General features: G+C 47.3%; 1 protein-coding gene across 3 annotated transcripts in view; it reads left to right on the top strand.

Annotated features, from left to right (window-relative positions):
- The window catches only part of BRPF3 (bromodomain and PHD finger containing 3), a 32795-nt gene extending 30267 nt beyond the window's left edge, over positions 1-2528 (top strand). For all 3 annotated transcript variants that reach the window (XM_061196314.1, XM_061196313.1, XM_061196315.1), the window contains exons 12-13: positions 711-865; positions 2193-2528. In XM_061196314.1, coding sequence (XP_061052297.1) covers positions 711-865; positions 2193-2376 — 339 coding nt within the window. In that variant the 3' untranslated portion in view covers positions 2377-2528. The remainder of the gene's footprint in view (positions 1-710; positions 866-2192) is intronic.
- Positions 2529-19757: the final 17229 nt, after the last annotated feature.

Here is a 19757-nt window from a genome sequence, read left to right as displayed (position 1 = left end):
TTCCAGTGGCCCTTGTTTCCGACCACATCATTCTCCCCTCTTCAGCAACCCTCCACACTCAGTCTTTTGCCTTCTCTCTGATTTTACCATGGAGGTGCTAAAATTGTATCTGGTCTATGCACCAGGAAGGATTATAGTCAGACAGGAAGGTGGTGGGTAACCAGGAGATCTGTTTAGGTAGAACCAAAGGGATGGGCCCTCTGGCCGATGCAGGACCTCCTTCACAGCCATGGTGTCTAGGAAGCCCCTGAGATTTTGAAATGAATTGCACAGGTCCTAAAGGGAAATTGGCAGGGGGAAAAATGGCTTCCATTCCTCTCCCCTAAGGGACATTGGGAGGAAGGCGTTTGTCTGTCTGGCCTGGATGTCAGAGATGCTCCACTCACTTCTGAAAACCCCCCACCCTGGCTTCCCAGTACTTCTCTTTCAGCTCTGGGGCCTGACAGTTGATGGAGCAAGCTCCCTTGTCGGAAGGTCTGATTGGAAAGGGCCAAAGGATTAGGACAATATCTGGGGAAACAGAGTCAAAATTTCTGTTTGGGGTACTGAGGGTCATTGGAAGAGGTCAGCCCCTCCATCACTGCGTTGTGGGCAGAGCCAATCCCCTGCATAGCTTTGGTGTACGGTGGTTCAGTGGTTAGTCCTACAGCAGGGCACACTGTTCACCCCGTCCACCCCCAGCTGAATGCTGTCTCCTTTCCTGCTTCCAGATCATCGATCCCAAGATGCCCCGGGAGGGCCTTCTGCACAATGGCGTCCCCATCCCCGTCCCCCCACTGGATGTGCTGAAGCTGGGAGAGCAGAAACAGGCCGAGGCTGGAGAGAAGCTCTTCCTTGTCCTCTTCTTTGACAACAAACGCACCTGGTGAGTGGGTGCTGCTGCTGGGAGGGTGCACCAGGATGCAGGCTGAGGGGCAGGTGACTGTTCTAATGCTGACGTGCCGGAGAGGTACACAGAGGGCCTGTGGGCTCGGCCACCCTGCCTCCACCCAGGTGAAGGTGAAGGGTTACCTGCCAGCAGCTGGTCTGCATTTGCCATGTTAACAGTAACCTGGTGTTACTAATAACACTGATTAATGTTGTTAATGGTAACTGAGGGGTATTGCGGATCAGATTCCTTGCGAAACACTCTGAGTTGGAGGTTTGTATTAGGAGTCTTATTCGGAAGAGCTGTGGGGGTGAGGGGATGCAGCACTGGGCAGAGGAAAAAGTTGAACTGCAGTGCACTTGCTGCAGAGGCCTCAGCTCATCCTGTTTGGAGCTCTGGAGCTGGGTGGCTCATTAGAGATGTCAGGAATTAGGGCTGTGCCTTTGTACCCCCATGTCAACCAGTCATTGAATGCTGGCTGCCCCTGGGGAGGGGCGTGATGTTGGTGGGGGGTGATTCCTGGAGCGGGACTCACTTGAGAGCCTGTAATCTGCCAACACTCCCAGCGGCTGCAGGAAAGCATGTCTCAGTCCTGGGTGGAGAGTTCTGGGCAGTGCAGGATCCACCGCAAGGGGCTTGTCTGCTTATGGCTTGCAAACACCAGCAGGAGGATTCTTTCACCTCTGCTTCTGTAGAGTGAGGAGGTAGGACTAGCTAATAGCTATGATTTATTGAGCATTTACTCCATTTCCTTATGCAAATTGCTTTACATGCATGATTTCATTTGGTCCTCATTTAAATATTCATTAATCCCCTCCCAATCCATTTTTCAGATGAGGAAGCTGAGGCTCAGAAAGCCAAGAATCCATAGCCAGAACTGGGATACAAACCAAGATCTGGCTCCAAAGGCTGGGCTCTTAGCCACATGTTATATTTATCCAGGGATCTTTTAAAAAACACCAGGTGCAGGCCCCACCAGAGATCATTTCATCAATTGCTGGCATCAGCTCCACTTCCTAGCTGTAGCTCCCTGACTCCGCAAGGCAGGGTGAGGCTCAGAGCCCTCCAGATGACTCAGCTAGTCTCCCTGGGGGCGCACGGGCTTCCCTCTTGCAACCGTCTAAGCTGAGTGAGTGTCCTCGGCCCAGGTAAGGGCCTGGCTGCAAAATAAGTCCCTTGGTGGCTTCCCCCCTGTGGCGTCCCAGTCTGCCTCCCTCTGCCCTGTCCCCTCCCCCTGGCTTTGCTGGTCCTGGGCAAGTGGGTCCAGAAAAGCCTCCTTTGGGACTCACCACGGTCCAGGCTTCTTACTGTGCTTGTATTTTAGGCAGTGGCTTCCGAGGGACAAAGTCCTGCCCCTGGGTGTGGAAGACACTGTGGACAAGCTCAAGATGCTGGAAGGCCGCAAGACCAGCATCCGCAAGTCAGTGCAGGTGGCCTACGACCGTGCGATGATCCACCTGAGCCGAGTGCGGGGACCCCACTCCTTTGTCACCTCCAGCTACCTGTAAGGGCAGGGCCTGGCCTGCATCTGCCTGCCCTGCCTCCGTCCTGTGGGGCGCAGAGAAGCCTCTTCCTGCCCCAGCCAGACGTATGGCTGGCAGCTTGCCCCTTCCATGGCAGGCCAGGGACTGGGCTGTATCCTCCCCAAGGACAAGGCCCCAGTTTTGACTGACTGCATGGTTCCCCTGGTGGGCCTGCTGTGTGCCAAAAACTCCCACCTGAGCTCCCTCAGGGGCTGGTCCACCGAAGAACCAGTTAGAAACAGAAACAGCTGTGAGGCTTGGGCCCAGCCGAGGAGATAGACCTGGCCCCAGAAAGCAAGAGGTCTTGGGCTTTCTCAAGGGTGTGCCTGGCCCCCTCCAACCCATTCCCAACTAACTACACCTCAGGGTGAGCGAGGCTCTGACACTGACCCCAGAGGTGCTGTGGATACACTAGGGTCCCACGGGGAATCTCACGGAGCTCACCCTCTCTCTCCATCACCCATCCTCATACCTCTTCCCTGTCCCATCTTCTGCGCCTCTGCCTAGTCTCTCTTTTTCCCTTGTTCCTTTCCCGACTTCCTCTTGTGCCAAACTGACAGAAACCATCACCAAACTGATCTTTTTCTTTTTATGGCTCATTCCCTTTGAGGCCAGCTGCTAGCCTGCCACTTGGGTGACCCCTTCACCAGCACACCTCCCCACCCCCTTACATGTGCTACAGACAAGCAGCTGAGGCCAGCCTGTGAGAGCTTGCCCGCTTAGATTGAGGCAGGGCCCCTCCGGCCCTCTTCTGTCTTGCAGAGAGGTGGGCTTAGGCTGGATGGGCTCCTGTCAGCAGACCAGGCTGCTTGTGCCAGTGTCCATCTGTCCACGTGGATTCCGAGGGTTGTTGGGTGAAGCTGTGCCCTTTGGCTGGGTCTGCCCTTTCACTCCTCCTAGCCTCTCCTCGTGGGCTTTTCCTTTTCTGCACCTGCAGCCTCTAGCCTCTCTCTCTACCAGCAGGGATGGCGTGGGGCCTGCAGTCCAGCATCTTCGTGTCCTGCGCTGCGCCCTGCCCTGCCCAGCCTCTGCTGCTCCGAACTCCAGGGAACACAGTCTTTTATTTCAAACCCTCTGTCCCCTTCCCTCTTCTCCTTCAACACCCTCTCCACCTTTACCTTCTCAAAAACAGAAGGGAAAAAAAACTGTGAAACGGGAATGCTGACTGACAAACCAACACAACTTTCAGAGACTTCGATGTCTGTTCTCTGGATGTTTCTTTTCACCTCTTAAGCACCAAAGTTGCAGGGCCAGGTTGCAGGCCACTGATTGCCATGTTGATTTTTAACCTGACGTTCTTTTTAATTGTTTTAAATTTTTCATAGGGGAGTTTTGGACAAAACAAAGTCACTGGGGAGATCACTGCCATTTTTACACACTTTTTAAAAATACAACCAACCAACCGCCACGACTTCTTATACGTTTGGGACATGAGCCAGAGTTTAAAAGGGAACCAACAAAACTCTCTATAACATAAAGGATGGGGTTTTGGATTTTGTACAATAATAAAACTACAATACAGCCTATGGCTAGGGAAGGACATAGTGTATATAATTGTAAAATACTGTTCTAAATTATTCAGGCCTATAGTTTCCATTACTGGAGTCCTCCATTGTGTGGCTGAGTATTTTAAATGCACACAGTGTGGTTTATTTAAAGGAGCCAATGCGTCCCCCCTCCCCAGGTAGTCGGTCGGCTGTGGACTATGTGACTTTCGTCTCAACCTGTGTTGTAAGATCTCGGGGCTTTCTCTCTCTCTCTCTCTCTTTCTGTGTCTGTCTCTTTCTTCCCCCCAACACTTTCTCTTTCTTAGTCTCTTTCTCTCTCCCTTTTTTTTTTTCAGTCTCTTTGAATCTTTCAGTCTCTCTCTGAGTCTCATTTTTAAAACTGCTCTTTTAGAACGGGAAACGGCTCAGATCCTGCTGTGGCATGGGGCCTATGTGTCTCAGTCGCGTCTGCTGTGAAGCACACGATGCTCTATTTATTGTAGAAAGTGACTTTATTTGCTTTCTAGAATTGTTTATAACAGATGGTATAAGAGAGGTAATAAACAGAGAAAAATCTATGCTTGTAAAGAATACAAAAGTTAATTTTACCTACTGTAATATGACTGTCTTAAACTTATTTTCTCTCTGAGAAATAAATGTTCTAATGGGCAGCAGTTGCTGTGTGTGTTTGATGTCGTCAGTGGGGCCTGCCCTTCTCCTCCTAATCTCTGCAGCCCTCCCCCTCTTCAAGACACCAGGGCCTATTAAGAATGGGGTTGTCTAGCTGTTGCAGACTCCCAGCTGGACAGGGCTCTGTCTCTCTGTCTGTCTGCCTGCCTGTCTGTCTCTTGGACCCCTGGGAGGGGTGCAAGAATGGTTTCTGACATTTTCCTCCCCAACAGCGCTGCCTTTTGGGAGTTGTGGAAGGTCCAGCCTACTTCCCGCGCCTTGGCTGCTCTGTAGCCCCATTCCTTTAGTTCAGTGGGAGAAGTGGCCCTTTGGACATCTCGGGCACCTGTTCACCAAGCTTGCAGAATTGGAGAGTCTAGGCTGCTCCCACCTCCTTTGACATTATTGCCGTCCCCATTCTATAGAGAGGGAGGGAGCCGAGACACACAGAGAGTCAGAACATGAGCCTGACTCCTTTCAGAGCTGGAAGCGAGCCTTGAGCTTACCTGGTCTTCATTTTGCAGATGTGGAAACAGACCAGCAAGATTAAAAAACTTGGCCAAGATCAGCCAGCCAAGAAATGGTGGCAGAATTGTGGGATGAGGATCTGGCCAAGGCTTTCTTGTGGGCTCCATAGCATTTCAAGGCTATGCTGGCCTGTTCTGTACCTCCCTCCCCTCTCTGTGGCTCTGGCTCCAACATTTCTGGAAAGGGATATCTTGAGCAGAAGCAGGAGTATTCCCTGGGACAAACTGCTTGTTGGGCCTAGGATAGCTTTTCCCTGACCCATTCTCTCTGGTTCTGCCTGGCTCCTGTGCTTGGCTGGGAGTTATGTATCTCAGTGTGTGGCTGGAGGGCACAGGAGTCTCCTGATCACCTCCTCCACAGGGCCTTTGCAATTCTTATCATCGAAGTCACTGAAGTGTAAAGGCTGTCAATCTGGTATAACATTAACAAAGTATCTCTAATGTACTTATAGTCCTTATACTATGTGTTAGAGTGCAAAGCTACACACTCCTAATCCCAGGAAGCTAACAACCTGATTTATAAGACACATTGCAGACAACTCTGAAAAAGCTTCCAGAAGAATGGAGCAATTAATTCAAGTGGGGTTAAAAATACCTATATATGAATTTATATTTTGAATTACAAAAGCAATTTAGAGCGAAATTACAAGCTCACCCTATAGAACATTTTGCAAATAAAGGAAAAATGACCAGATGAGTAGGATTTTAGTAGAGGAGGATAAAAAGAAGTCATTGTAAATAGATGAAGCAGCTTAAACAAAGGGCAGCCTCTAGGAGGTATGGTGTGTATTGCAACTCCAGTGACCAACTGCCATCCCCTTTGACTGGAAACAATTTAGGGAGTGAGGCAGTGTGTTCGGGTTAACAGCCCTGTCACTCACTTGCTGTGTGACCTCAAGCATGGTACTGGACCTCTCTGAGCCTCTCTCAGACTGATTTAATAGAGGACCCCAAAGCCAGGGTGAGGCATTAGTTCATGGTAGGTGGCAGCATCTACTGAAGGATTTGAATAGGGAAGAAACTTGATTGCAGCTTGGCAACTAATTAGACATCGGAGTCAAAAAAGAGTGTTATGGCAGGGTCACTGTGTGGCTGGAGGGACCAGCAGTGAGTTTGCGGGTGAGGAGGGAGGAAGAGTTTAGTTTTTGATGAGTTTATGTTGCCTACAGGACATCTGAGAAAAATCCCCAGCAAGCAGATGGAACTGGACCTGGAGTTCCAGAGGAAGGCAGGAGCAGATGACAGAAATGTGGAGCCACTGAAGCCCATCAGTGTAGTTAGGAGAATGGCCAAGGGGAGAGAGGGGGAAGGGCAGAGCTGAGGTAAGCCCCTTATGTTTAGAGGATGAGGCTGGGGGACAGAGGATGGAGACAGCGCCTTCAGAGGTATCTGGTCCCCAGGGAGGGCCTGACACAATGTCAAGCCCTAAGGATCATCTAGCCACCAACCCACCGCCCCCCCCCCAACTCATTTCACACAGAGAGGCAGGTCAGGTGTGCTCAGCATCACAGAGCAGGAAGAGGTAGTGCTGGATCAGAATCCAGAACCCAGCACTTTCTACTCTCTCCATATCCACATATTCAGAGCCCTTGAAGTGAGTAGACATTTCCTTAATTAATTTTATCACTGTTGTGATTAAAATTCATGGCCTCAAGTCTGAAATATGATACTGGAGCATGTGGGGGCACTCGGACTAGGAACAGAAAATCTCACTTTCCTAACAAGTTAAAAAATATCATTAAAAGCATTTGCCAAAACCCTGGTCAGCTTGGCCACTTTCATTAATGTAGTAGTTGCCATTAACACTTGAGTGTGAATTTGCTTTTCAGATAGACTCTTCTGACCTGGCCAGGCTGTGAGCTTTGAGAGAAGAGGGGGTGAATTGTAGGACTGCTAGGCTCTGGGACAGGTGCTGAAGGGAGATTGAGTATGGGGGCCTTGTCTGCCCCTGGCTCTGCAGGCTCTCCACGGTATCTGTAGGGCAAGGAGCGTGAACATCTGGTCCTGCCAACTGCAGCCAGTCTGGCCTTTCAGGAACGAAGGAAGGAGGACTTTGAAGGAGGAAAATAGTTTCTTCAAAAGATGGGGAAGAAGTTTCTGCCTGACTGTGTGGTGGAGAAGAGGGGCCAGGGAGGTGTGTGTCTGGGCCAGAGCTGGAGGGGAACTCTGACTTGACCTTGGCACTTGGGGGTTCCCTTCTGCTTGTCCTTTCCCTTAAAGGGTGGAAAGAAAAGATAAAGATGTATTTGTATTTATTTATATTATATATTGCATGCTATATCATATATATTGCAATATAATTACATATATGTTAGTATTCTCTACAATTTTAATATTCTTAAGAGGGCCAGGACTCACAGGCTACATGGAGTAGAAAAAGCTAATTGTCCCCAAACTTCAGAAGGGTTGTTGTGTTGTTATTTCAAAGAACACTGTGTGTCCTTTGCTTGGCACCTGTAAGGCTGGTTGGAAGTGGAGGGTTTCAGTCTAACTCCCCTCACTTCTGAAGCAGTGTCTGAGTTCCTTCCTCTTCCTTTCTGCTTTGTATTGGCCCCTTTTGGGGCCGTAAAGATAGTTGGGGGAATGCAACGTTGATGGTTCCTGGTGGGCAAGAGTGCAGGATGCATAGGGGTCCAGAGGAGGGCCTCCCCACCCACCCCAGCTTCACAGTCCAGAAGACCGCCGAAGGATTTTACCTGAGCTGGTCACAAAAGAATATAAAATTTGTTATTTGCTATCTAATTTGGGGAAAAAAATTTTTTTAAGTGCAAAGGAGAAAATAAGACTATTTCAACCACTTAGAAATAACCATTTCCACCATTTTAATGTAATTCCCTACTGTCTCGTTTTTTCTAGGTAGAGCATGCATGTATTTTAGTTTCTTGTACTGGGTTGCTGGGAAATCAGCTGATAGCTGTCAGCAGTCACTGCAGAAGTTCTCAGCATGACTGGAACACAAGGCCCAACAGCTCTTCTGCCCAAGTTTAACTTTTCCTCACTTGCTGAGTATCATGAACTGGCCTGTGCCAACCATTGCCTGTTATTGTTGTTTGCTTGTTCCCGTCATTTTGCTAAGATATTGGTAGACTCTAACAGTTGAAATTGAATGAGAGCTATAGTTCTCCATCCTAAGAACTTTTGCTATTGGGGGTACATCTCCATGGAAATAAATCTTGGACCAAATTCCACCCCATGTTCAAACACCTGTGAGCGAGGTGGCCCCCAAAAGGCCATATACTTTCTTCTTCAGCTTGAGAAGTTCCCGCTCTCTGCCCTCTGGTTCAGCACCAGCACCTGGCATGAAGGGTCATTCCAAGGTGGACACAACACTCTTTTGAGTGCAAAACAAGCTGCTGAGTAGGCCGGTCAGGGGGCCAGAGCAACAGAGCTTTAGACCAAGAAACAATTTTTGTTGTTTTTGATATGACTTTACATACAGTAATTAAGATACACAAACTTGAATCTCTGTGAATTTTTACATTTGTAACCATCCATGAAACCACCACCCAGATCAAAATACAGAACATTTCCAGTGCCCCAGAAAGTTCCTCATGTTCCATCCTAGTCAATATCTACTCCCCCATCCCCCCAAGGGTAACTACTATCCAGGATTCTATGACCATAGATCCGTGTTGCCTGTTCTTGAACTTCATATGAATGGAATCAGACAGTGTGTATACTTTTTTGTCTGGCTTCTCTCATTCAATATCATGTCTCTGGGCTCCATTCCTGTTATGCACATAGCTGTAGCTTGTTTTGAGTAGTATTCTATTGTACAGATATACCATAGTGTGTTTATTCTCCTGCTGGTGGACATTAGGTTGTTTCCGTGTTGAGCTGCCATAGTAACACTGCTATGAACATTCTTGTACATGTCATTTGGTGGACACAATGCTCATTTCTCTTCAGAAAATCCCCGGGAGTGGAATTGCTAGGTCACGGTTTGGGTGTGTGTTTAGCTTTAGTAGTTCTACCAAACAGTTTTCCATTGGTTGGATGATTTACACTCTTGTAGCCGTGTATGGCAGTCCAGGTGTTCCATATCCTCGCCAACACTTAGTATTGTCAGCACATGACGTTTGCTCTAGACCTGCTTGTTGAACGACTTCCGCTAAGAGCCATCATACAGCAAGGCTTCTTTCTTCCTGTACAACACTACCTTGCTCCCAAGGGAGAGTTATGAACTGCCAAGGTGTTTTCAACTAGGGAACCCCCCATTGAGGGGATGGGTGAGGTGGGAGAACTGATCCTATCCTGTGTGGCTCAGCCTTCTCTTAGCACCTACCTCTGTACTATGGTGCCACCCAGATCCTGCTTGGCTCTTTGGGGAATAAGGAACTTCTTAGTTCAGAGTAAAACAATCCTCCCTGGCCCCCTCCTCCTCATCCCTGGCCATTGGACTCTGGGGGACTGAGCCCAGCTTCAGGGGCTTCCTCTCTCATACAGACCCACACTGCCAATAATTCACTCCTCAGGCATCCTGGGTACAAGCAGGGCAGAAGGCACCCCCTGCACATTGTGTCCAAATCCTTCCTCGCCCACTGGCTGGTATCTGAAATTCCATTAGCACTTCATGCCTTTACCTCTCAAGGCCATGATCCTTGGGAACATGCCTGTGGCCCTGGTTTCCTTTGAATTATTGGTATCCCAGCGTGATAAAGAATGTGCGAGCAGGTCTTGATGAGACAGTAGAGCAAAGGACACCGGGTCCTTGAGGGGAGGATTAAAGAGGGGATGAAAAGGGCCTATTTGCTTTTGGCTGACCTTGGTGACACAGATGCACATTTCAGAGCCATCAAGGATGAAGGCTCACTAAATCGACTTCAGAGGAATTGTTCAGATCACAGGTGGGCGAAGGCCTGAGATAAGACCGTAGGGTCAGGGGAAGAGACCCAGAGAGGGAGTCTTGTTTGGGAACAAAGCTCTGGAAACAAAAGATTGCAGAGCCTGAATTGATGTTGGCAATCGTGTGAAGCCAGCCCTGTCCTTAGGTGCAAGAACGTGTTGGGGTCTAGGCCAAGCTGTGGGATGAGGACACAGGCTTCCCTGGGCTGTCCAATGGGGCTTCGGGGTCCACTTATGATTTTGGACACACTCCCAAGGTTTTGGAAGGTTTTGGCGGCCAGAGCCCCGCCATTCCTCCTCCTCCTGCCCCTGTCCCTCCCTCCTCCCTTCCTCACACCCTCCCTTCCCTTTCTCCCTCCCCTCTGTGTCTCCCTCTCTCAGTCTCTCTTCAAATTTTATTATTATTTATTTTTAAGTCCAATTGATTTAAGTGATTCAAAAAATTTAAATATTCAGGAAAGTCTCCCTCCTTGTCCCCAGCCTCCTAGTTCCCCTCCCCAGAGGCAACCGATTTTTCCAGTTGCATACGTAACTTTCCAGAGGTAGTTTAATATCAGTGTATGTGTGCACGTGCGCACATGTGTGTCCATGGGTGTGTGTGTCCCTTTTTTTATACAAATGGTAGCACACCGTTCACATTGGTCTAGCCCTCATTTTTTAAATTGTTTTTATTAAATATTGATTAGGTATAAAAATAGTAGTTATACAATATATATCTATTTTTAAAAAAACCATAATACAGTAAGCCACCTGGTAACTACCACCTCTCCTAGGGCCTTTAAAATCCTCTTTGTGGCCCTTCCCAGCCTCACCTTTCTTCCCCTAAATACTGTCCTAAATGTTATGCTTATCATGCCCTTTTTTCCTTTATAGTCCTGCCATATGTTCATGTCACCATACAATAAGTATGGGGTAGTGTCTCACCTTTTTGGATTTTGAATAGAAGGAAGTGTACTGCATGCAGTCTTCTACAGCTTGCTTGTATTGCACCCACGAATAGATTAAGGGTCTTGAGGTTCAGTTGAGTGATGCCAATCATTTTCACTCTGGTATGGAATTCCATCGTATGAAGATACCACAATTAATTTTTCATTGCACTATTTAAGGACATTTGGGTTGCTTCCAATTTTTTGCTGCTAGGATCAGTGCTGGTGTGAATGTTCTTAATTGTTTCTCCTGGTGTGTATGTATGTTTGTGGGGGTTGGTTGGGATAAGGATTTCCGTGGGGCATTTGCAGGGGCCTAGGGAACACACATTATTGTCAACTTCAGTTGATAAGGGCAAACTGTTTCCCAGAGTGGTTGTGTCAGTTCACATACTTGCCAGCTGTTTGAGAGTTACCTTTGCTTCACTCCCTCGCCGATGCTTGGAATTATCAGTTTTTAAAATTTTACAGGCTGATACATGTGGGATCATAACTCATTGTGGTTTAAATTTTTTATTTCCCTGATTATGCACTTCGAATTTTTTTACTTAAAATATATTTTGGCAATTGTCCTGTATCAGAGAGGTAAGGACTTCCTCCTCCTTTCTTGGACTGGAGAGTGTTCCATCATAAGAAAATCTGACTATTTAACCAGTTCCTTATTGATAGACATTGAGTTGGCTCCATTGTTTTATAGTCAATTCTGCAATGAATAGCTTTGTATAGAGATGATAAAGTGTGTCTGTACCTGAGGGAGTCTATATGTAGGTTTCTTACACAGGAACCTCCTGAGACGTTTAGATGAAAATGGAAGATGGTTTTTGCTCCCCTCTGGCCCTCCACCTGTCTGCTTCTGGCAAATTCCCTTAATTCCCCAAGTTCCCAAGATGGGAACTGTATCTGTCCTGTTCTGTTTCACCACCACACCTTTTCTCTCAGATGGTGATGCTCATCTTCCCCCCTTCCCTCTGAACCAACCCAGGACCAACTTGTTCACCCCTACACTCCACCTCCCCCCCCCACACACAGATTCCTTAGGGACGGTCCTACCCCGGCATCTCCTTCTTATGACCATCCCCATCTCAAGAATTAGTATTTCCTAAGGGAGTGGACTTTGCCTGGCCCTGAAGGAGAGGATAAGAAAACTGACCGCAGCCGTTACAGAATGAATAGTCTCAAAGGGGGCGGGGCAACAGATACATAAAACAACCAGGAAGTCAGTCGTAGGACAAATCCCAGCCCAGCACCTATCAGCTGTGCTGCCCTGGCAAGCCTGGGCCTCATTTCTTTATAGAAAGAGGACAGTAACCGTTCTCCGGGGCTTGGGGCCCCAAGTTCACGCACTTGCAGGTCATAGCTTTCCTTGTTATCAAGGACACTTCTAATTCAAGGAGCCCATGAAAATGACTATGGTAGACGCAAGTTCAGGGTCTGAGAGCATCCGGAGGAAGGGGAAGGAAGCCCAAACTGGCATGTCGGTTCACAAAGAGCTTTTCCTTATTCTGCTATAGAGCCCACATATTCTCTTTGGTGGGTGTTTTAGGGGGCTCTGAACTTATGCAGCTATAAAGCATGCTACAGTGAACAGCCTTGACCTCAGGTCGTCTGGCATGAGCAGGTACATCTGCTGGATGAGGCTCTAGAAGGGGAGCTGCTGAGTGCACTGGGCACCATTTAGTACATCCTCCCTGAATCTGCTCATAGACTCAACCATAAAGATACTTCTTCCTTCCATAATCAGACTCCCTTAGCACTTTCTCCCATAGACTCTGGCTGTCTGGGTACACGTCCTGTCTTCTGGGTACTTCTCTGGGGAGGGAGCAGGCCTAATTTCATTCTCCTGTGCCCAGCACGCAGTAGGTGGGCACTCAACACAGGTGAACTGAGTTACCATTTACCTTCATAGAACATTTCCTCATTTGGTCCTCAAAACGACCTTGTGTGTGGGCCTGGCGGAATGATCGTCTCCACTTTACAGGTGGGTAAGCTGAGGCTCAGAGACACCCTGTCTTGCCCTTGGCCATACTTGGCCTTGGCTTCAGGCTGAGGAGGAACGGAAACCCAGGGCTTCTGACTCCCAGCACAGATTCACTACCCCTGGGCCACACTGCCTCCCAGGGGCTGTTGAAATGCAATTAGCTGAGGTAGGACCCTTGTCTCAGCCTTACCCTCTGGCTGTTTTTCCGTACACAGAACTAATGGCCAGGGCCTTCAAAGCCTTATTTTCTTGTTTATTTGCCAACAAGGATTAGAAAGATCAAAATGTCTAACCAACATTTTTTGAGTCCTCACACACTCCAGGCAACCTCTCAGCTCATTTACTTTTCAGAAGCTGAGACATTATTATCCCCCTCATACAGATGAGGTTCAATGAGTGGTAAGTAGCAGAGCCGGGATTTAAACCCAAGCAGAGTCCACTTTCTTAACTTTTCTATACCACTGGCTCTCAGTCAATGGCTTTTAATATATGACACTAATGAATTATCATTATAATATTATTTCAAGCCTCTGTTGAAATGGTGGCTCTCTGCTTGGTATTTTAAGGATGACAGGAAGGTCCTTGGGGGAATTCCCTGGTGGTCCAGTGGTTAGGACTCCACGCTTTCACTGCCGAGGGCGTGGGTTCGATCCCTGGTTGGGGAACTAAGATCCCACAAGCTGTGCCGCATGGCCCCCCAAAAAAATAAAAAAAATAAAAATAAATAAATAAAGTGCTCATTTTAAAAAATAAAATAAAATAACAAACAAACCAAAAAGGAAGGTCCTTCACCCATAAAAAACTAAATACCTTCCCACAAGTTTAGGGCTGCTATGATTGCACAAGTAGAGCTATATCCCTTAGGCTGACAGCTTTGATCCTTGATGAAACGAAATACTTCCAGGTCTTTGTCAACTTTTTAATGCTCAGTCCTGCTTTTCATGCCAGGAACAGCTCTCTGCTTCTCTATAGTTCTTACAATAAAACAAAAGAGGTTTTACTCAAATGTAACATTAAGTCACACTATTAAATATGACTTTACAAACTCCTCCTCTCACCACTGTCACTATTTACGAATTATCTGAAGGTCTTATCTCCTGTTACAGAAACTGGATTTGGATCCGCTTGCCTGACACACAGCAAAGCCAATCTACTGACCCCAGGTTGTGGTGAAGAAAAGTACAGCATTCACTGAAGGCACCGAGCAAGGAGAGCAGGTAGCTCATGCTCAAAAGACCCAAACTCCCCAGTGGCTTTCAGGGAAGGGTTTTTAAAGGCAATATTAGGGGTGTGGGTTGCATTCTTCTGGCTGGTTGGTAGTGAGGTAACAGGGTGAGGTTTCGGCAGTCAACATCATCAACCTTCTGGTCCCAACCGGCCTGGGGGTCTATGTGCTTGTGGTCAGCAGTTTTCCTGGTTGCAAGCGGGAGAGGTCTGGTTTGTGTAAAAACAGTTTAGGAATGTGTGTCAGACCTCATTATCTATATCTTTCAGGGAACTGGGAATTCAGTGACTCTGCTATGTGCCTGATTTATAGTCTAAATTGTTACGTTTCCTAGCCCAACAGCTATTCTTTGTTTCTGTGTGTTCGAATTTCCTAATCATTATCTCTTGAGCCAGACTTTTGAGACGGAGGAGGGGCCTGAAGCAAAGCCTTTTACCTCAAGAGATGGGGAACATGGGAGGGGTGGCTCGTACACCCGAGAGGTCCTAAAGTATCCCACACAGTTTCACTCCCACCTCACTGTCCTCTGTCCCACTTATCCTGCCACCATGCTCAGTGCCTTCACCATCCATTTGCCCGATCCACTGATGATTTGTCCTCCCTGCTCCATGGCCTCCTCTCCCCCAGTGATCTTATCTTCCCTGGCTCACTACTCAGCCCCACACTCAAGCCCTAGGCCCTCTGAATATCCCATGTTCAAAGCTCTTTCTAGCTCTTCTCTTCAAGCCTTTACTCCCATGGGCCCCATAGTCCACTGATCTCAATACCTTTCACTGTCCCCTTCAAATCCCTTCTCCCCTCCTTTCCCTGCCTCAACTCCATCGTTAGTGATTGCAACTCTTCTCTTATCTACAGCCTCCCCTCCCGTGCCTCAAGCTTTCTAGGTTGTACTCACTTGGCAAAACTCCAGCCCAGTTAAATCCAGCTCTCGGCCAGCTCCACCTGCTCTACTGTATATTTTACTTGTTTACTTTGCTTGCCTCTGTCTGCCCCTGTAGTACGTCAGCCCCACGAGGGCAGGGACCGTGCCTCAGTCCACTGCTCTGTGTCTCAGTCCATACACAGAGCAGTGGACTGAGGCACGGTCCCTGCCCTCGTGGGGCTGACAAGGCAAATGTGCATGTTTGCTGAATGCATTTCTTTCAGAGTGTGGAGAAGGATCTGAGAACTCGTTTATGGTGGTATGTGGGGGCAAAGTGGAGGATGGAAGTCACATTGTGTCCAAGGAGGAACAGAGGAGGGGGAGCAGGATGAGGAGGACAAGCAGGGGACTCCTCAAGTTCACCCAAGGAAAATGCTGCTATTCCTTCCTAACTGACTCTTCTTGTTCTGGGAGAAGATCTTGAAAGAGTTCTTCATTCTCGAGCCCAAATTACAAAATTCTAAACCTTTACCAAATTGTTGTTTCCTGCTAGTCTTGGTCACTTAAGGCTTCCAAGAAGACATTTGAATAGCCATGATTAGCAGAGAATTGAAGCCCAGAGAACAGAAGGACACATGGGCACTGGTGGCAGAGCCAGGACTCGAACCCCGTATCCTGCCTGCATTCCTGAGTTCTCTCCTGCCGCCTGCTATGCTGCCCTGCTGTGCTGTCATTTGCCCAATTGTCCTTATCCTTAAAAGAAGGAGAGAAAATGTTTTGTCTAACTCACACTGAACACTCATGAAAAACGCTGTGGAAGAGATTTGTTACCAGTTCGGGTCCTTGGACTCTTTAATCCATAGAAATTGATAAGAGGCCAGATGAGGAATTCGGGCAAGGCTTTATTGGGAGCAAAAACAAGTAATGGGTTCCCTTGCTCGCTCTCCTAGGAGGGTGGGCTGGTTCCTTAAAGGGGGTGATGGTAGGGGCAGATTGGTGGGTCAGGCCAGAGGGGTAGCTTAGGTGGTCTGCCAACCCCCTCGGTGGTGCTGTGTGCAGGAGTCATGCACAGGACTCACCCTGTTTTTCTCCTAGCACCTCAGAAATAGCAGTAGGTTTATGGCCTTTTTATGTCTTATTCTTCATAATTGCCCCAACTGTGCATGTATATAGTTATTTTTAGTCCCTTATAGTTTCTTTGTACTGTGTTGCTCCAGTAGAGGGTCCTAGGTCCCAGCCTATCTTAGATTGAAGGATCCAACAAGGCTCCAGCAAACCCGTATGACATGCTTACAGAGTGACACACATTCCCTCATCTAATCCCCACGGCAGCCCCCTGAGGTTGGTACTGTTATTACCCCCATTGTATGGAGAAGGAAACAGAGACACAAGGAGGTTACACAACTACACACACAGGAAGTGGCGGAGCCTCCGTGTGATTCAAGAGCCTATGCTTATAACCTTGATGCTCTAGGGTCGTAAATGCAACACAAAAATGACTTTTCAATTTAAGCAAGTTTTTTCCCCTGAAACGTTTGAGTCCTGTCAACAAAAGAGACTCTGACCCTCTGAAACAGGAAGCAGTGTGGGAAGGCAGGCACTCCTTGTTAAATTGTGTGCTAGAGGTGTTTCAGCCCCAAGTCTGAAGGGGAAGTGCCAGAGGACAGGGGAAGGGGAAATGACACTTGGTTTGTCTCATTTTGTGCCAGATGCTGTCTGTACATTAGCTCCACTCAATTCTCACAGTGGGCCTAGGTCATGTGTTCCCGCAGCTAGTTGGTGGTAGAAGTGGGATTCAAAACGTACACATTTTACTCTATCAAGAGGCTTCCCAAGGCAGTGTTACATAGGACGTGTTTAAACACCACAAATAAGGCATTTCTGGGTCATGAGCTTGGAATTTAAAGTAATCTTGGTAAGCCCCAGCTGAGGCTCTGACCATTGCATTCTTTCCTTCCTCTTTATCACTTGAGAACTGAAAAATTTTGTACAGACTAGACTTTCCACTGAGATGGGTAGAAGAGTTTGAACCAACTAATCGCTAAGTTTTGACTCCAAAAAAGGAAACAACTTGTTCTAGTTTGCCAAAACTTAGGTCAAATACATTTTTTTACAAAACTGAATTGTCCACAGGATCCCATTTGGCATTTTTGTCTTTTTAAAGATCAGTGAACTAACTTGAGGTTTCTAAATAGAGGCAGCCCAGAGTGATAGAACCGTGGCCTTGGGGTCAGGACTCCTGGGTCCTGGGCCTGGCTCTGACTTGGGCTTGCTGTGTGACCTTGAGCAGGTTACCTCCCATCCTGGGCTTCAGCGCTATGAAATAAAGGGCTTGTGTCTGATGAGCTCTCTGTTCACCTCTAGACCTCAAGTTCTAGGATAGGATCATGGGCTCTGGACTCAGACACTGGAATTCAAACCCCTGTGTCATCGTTTACTAGTTGGTAAGTGAGCATGTTGAACAAGCTGCTTAACTACTCTGGGATTCAGTTTCTTCATATGTAAAATAGATTGATAATACCTCTGTCAGGGGGTTGCAAAGACTGAACTAGAAAATTCCATAGTTCCCAGCATGAACAGAAGATGCGCTCAATACTGGTTAGACACAGCAGTGATGAGGGTTCTTTATATGTTACTAAAAATCAATAAAGGACCAGATCATAAAAATCTAAACTTCCACCAATAAGTACTTATTGAGCACATATTCTTCATTTGTGGTGAAACTTTCGGTTGGCTACCCAAACCATTCCCAGCCCCTTCTTGGCCATCTCCAACCACAGAGACTGGAAATCCCGATATTCTCTTTCCCAGCCTTGCTCGAAGCTTGGGGTGGCCGTGTGATCCATGTTTTGGCCATGAGACATAAGCTACCGGGTGTCTTCTAGGAAAGTTTCTGTCCCCTGCTCTAAGGGACAGTTACCAGTGGACAGCCCCCTGCTGCTGCCCCTTCTGTTTTTTTCCTGCCTTAAAAATATATTATGTGGAGCAGTGGCAGCAGTCTTGTGATCATGAAGCACAATCACGGGGAGGAAAAGCCAACAAGCCAAGTGTATCAAAGTGTAAGGCTGGAAAGATTCTGGGTCCTGGATGACATTGTTGAACAGAGAAATCAGCCCCAGCAGCTGCTGGCTGTTAGACTTCTCACTAAATGTTAAAATACAAACCCTGTTTGTTTAAGCCACTGTCATCTGGGCTTCCTGTTCTGTAGCTGGGCCCATCCTATCTCATACATCATTCAACAAACATTAAGTTTCTACTAGTACTAGGCACAATTCTAGGTATGAGGTTTGTTTACAAGAAAGGATAAGACATCTTTGAGGTTTTACAGCCTATTCAGGAAGACAGCCAAGTTTTTTTTTTTTAATGCAATGAAAATGTAAGTAGTGGTACAACTGAAGTCTCTAAATGTTAGCCTGAGCACATAAAGGAAGGGGTAGACTATTGCTTCTAGATTGTAAAAGCTTTCAGAACAGATACTTTGTTTTTCTTACCAATACATCTCTAGCACGTCTCTGCATATAGCCAACACTCAATAAATATTTGTTGGATTTGGTAACTGTTCATGCGGCTTACCCTGCGTGAAGGATGATCTCACTTCTGTGCCCTTTTGAAGCTAAGTATGGCCACAGGACTTGCTTTAGCCAATGAAATGTAAGCAGAATCGAAAAGGGAACCCTCATGCACTGTTGGTGGGAATGTAAATTAATACAACCACTAAGGAAAAGAATATGGAGATTCCTCAAAAAATTAAAAATATAACTACCATATGAACCAGTAATTCTACTTCTGAGTGTTTATCCAAAGAAAACAAAACCACTAATTTAGAAAGATACATGCACCCCTGTGTTCACTGCAGCATAATTTACAACAGCCAAGATATGGAAGCAACCTAAGTGTCCATCAATAGATGAATGGATAAAAAAGAATGAAATCTTGCCATTTGTGATAACATACATGGACCTAGAGGGTATTACGCTAAATGAAGTAAGTCAAACAGAGAAAGACAAATGCCATATGATTTCACTTATATGTGGACTCTAAAAACAAAACAAACAAACATAATGAAACAGAAACAGATTCATAGATACAGAGAACAGACTAATGGTTGTGGGGAGGGGGGTTGGGGGATGATGGGTGAAACATAGGTCCATTTCAGGTGGAAGCAGGTAAAAGCTGGTGCCAATCTCTGTGCTCTCTCTTCCCCCTTGCTGTTTCTTGCTGGAACATAAACTAGCCAAACCTGACTAATACAATGAATGAATCATTAATTAAATGAATGAGTGAATTAATAGTGGCAGTGTTGGGAATGGATTAAAGGGGTGGGGACACCCAAGGCAGGAAGTTTGGGGCTGACACTATTGGTTCCCTACCCTAATAGAAACTGCCTCTTCACGCTCTTCTCATTCCTGCTGGCAGAGCCTGCATCCCACTATTGAGATTGAAACTGACAAATGATGGCTTTCCCAGCCTCCCCTGCAGCTAAGGCATGAATGTGTGACCCAGTGCTGGCTAGTGGACCCCGAGGGAGAGTCTTCTGGGGGGCTTTCTGGAAAGGGCTTTTCTCTCAAATAGAAAGAACAGGGGCTTCCCTGGTGGCGCAGTGGTTGAAAGTCTGCCTGCCAATGCAGGGGACACGGGTTCAAGCCCTGGTCTGGGAAGATCCCACGTGCCGCGGAGCAACTAGGCCCGTGAGCCACAGCTACTGAGCCTGCGCGTCTGGAGCTTGTGCTCCGCCACAAGAGAGGCCGCGACAGTGAGAGGCCCGCGCACCACGATGAAGAGTGCCCCCGCTCGCTGCAACTAGAGGAAGCCCTCGCATAGAAAACGAAGACCCAACACAGCCAAAA

The sequence above is a fragment of the Eubalaena glacialis genome, chromosome 7 (genome assembly GCF_028564815.1).
Source record: "Eubalaena glacialis isolate mEubGla1 chromosome 7, mEubGla1.1.hap2.+ XY, whole genome shotgun sequence".
NCBI lineage: Eukaryota > Metazoa > Chordata > Mammalia > Artiodactyla > Balaenidae > Eubalaena > Eubalaena glacialis.
The sequence above is the reverse complement of the archived record's forward strand: the minus strand, read 5'-3'. Positions and strand labels throughout refer to the sequence as shown.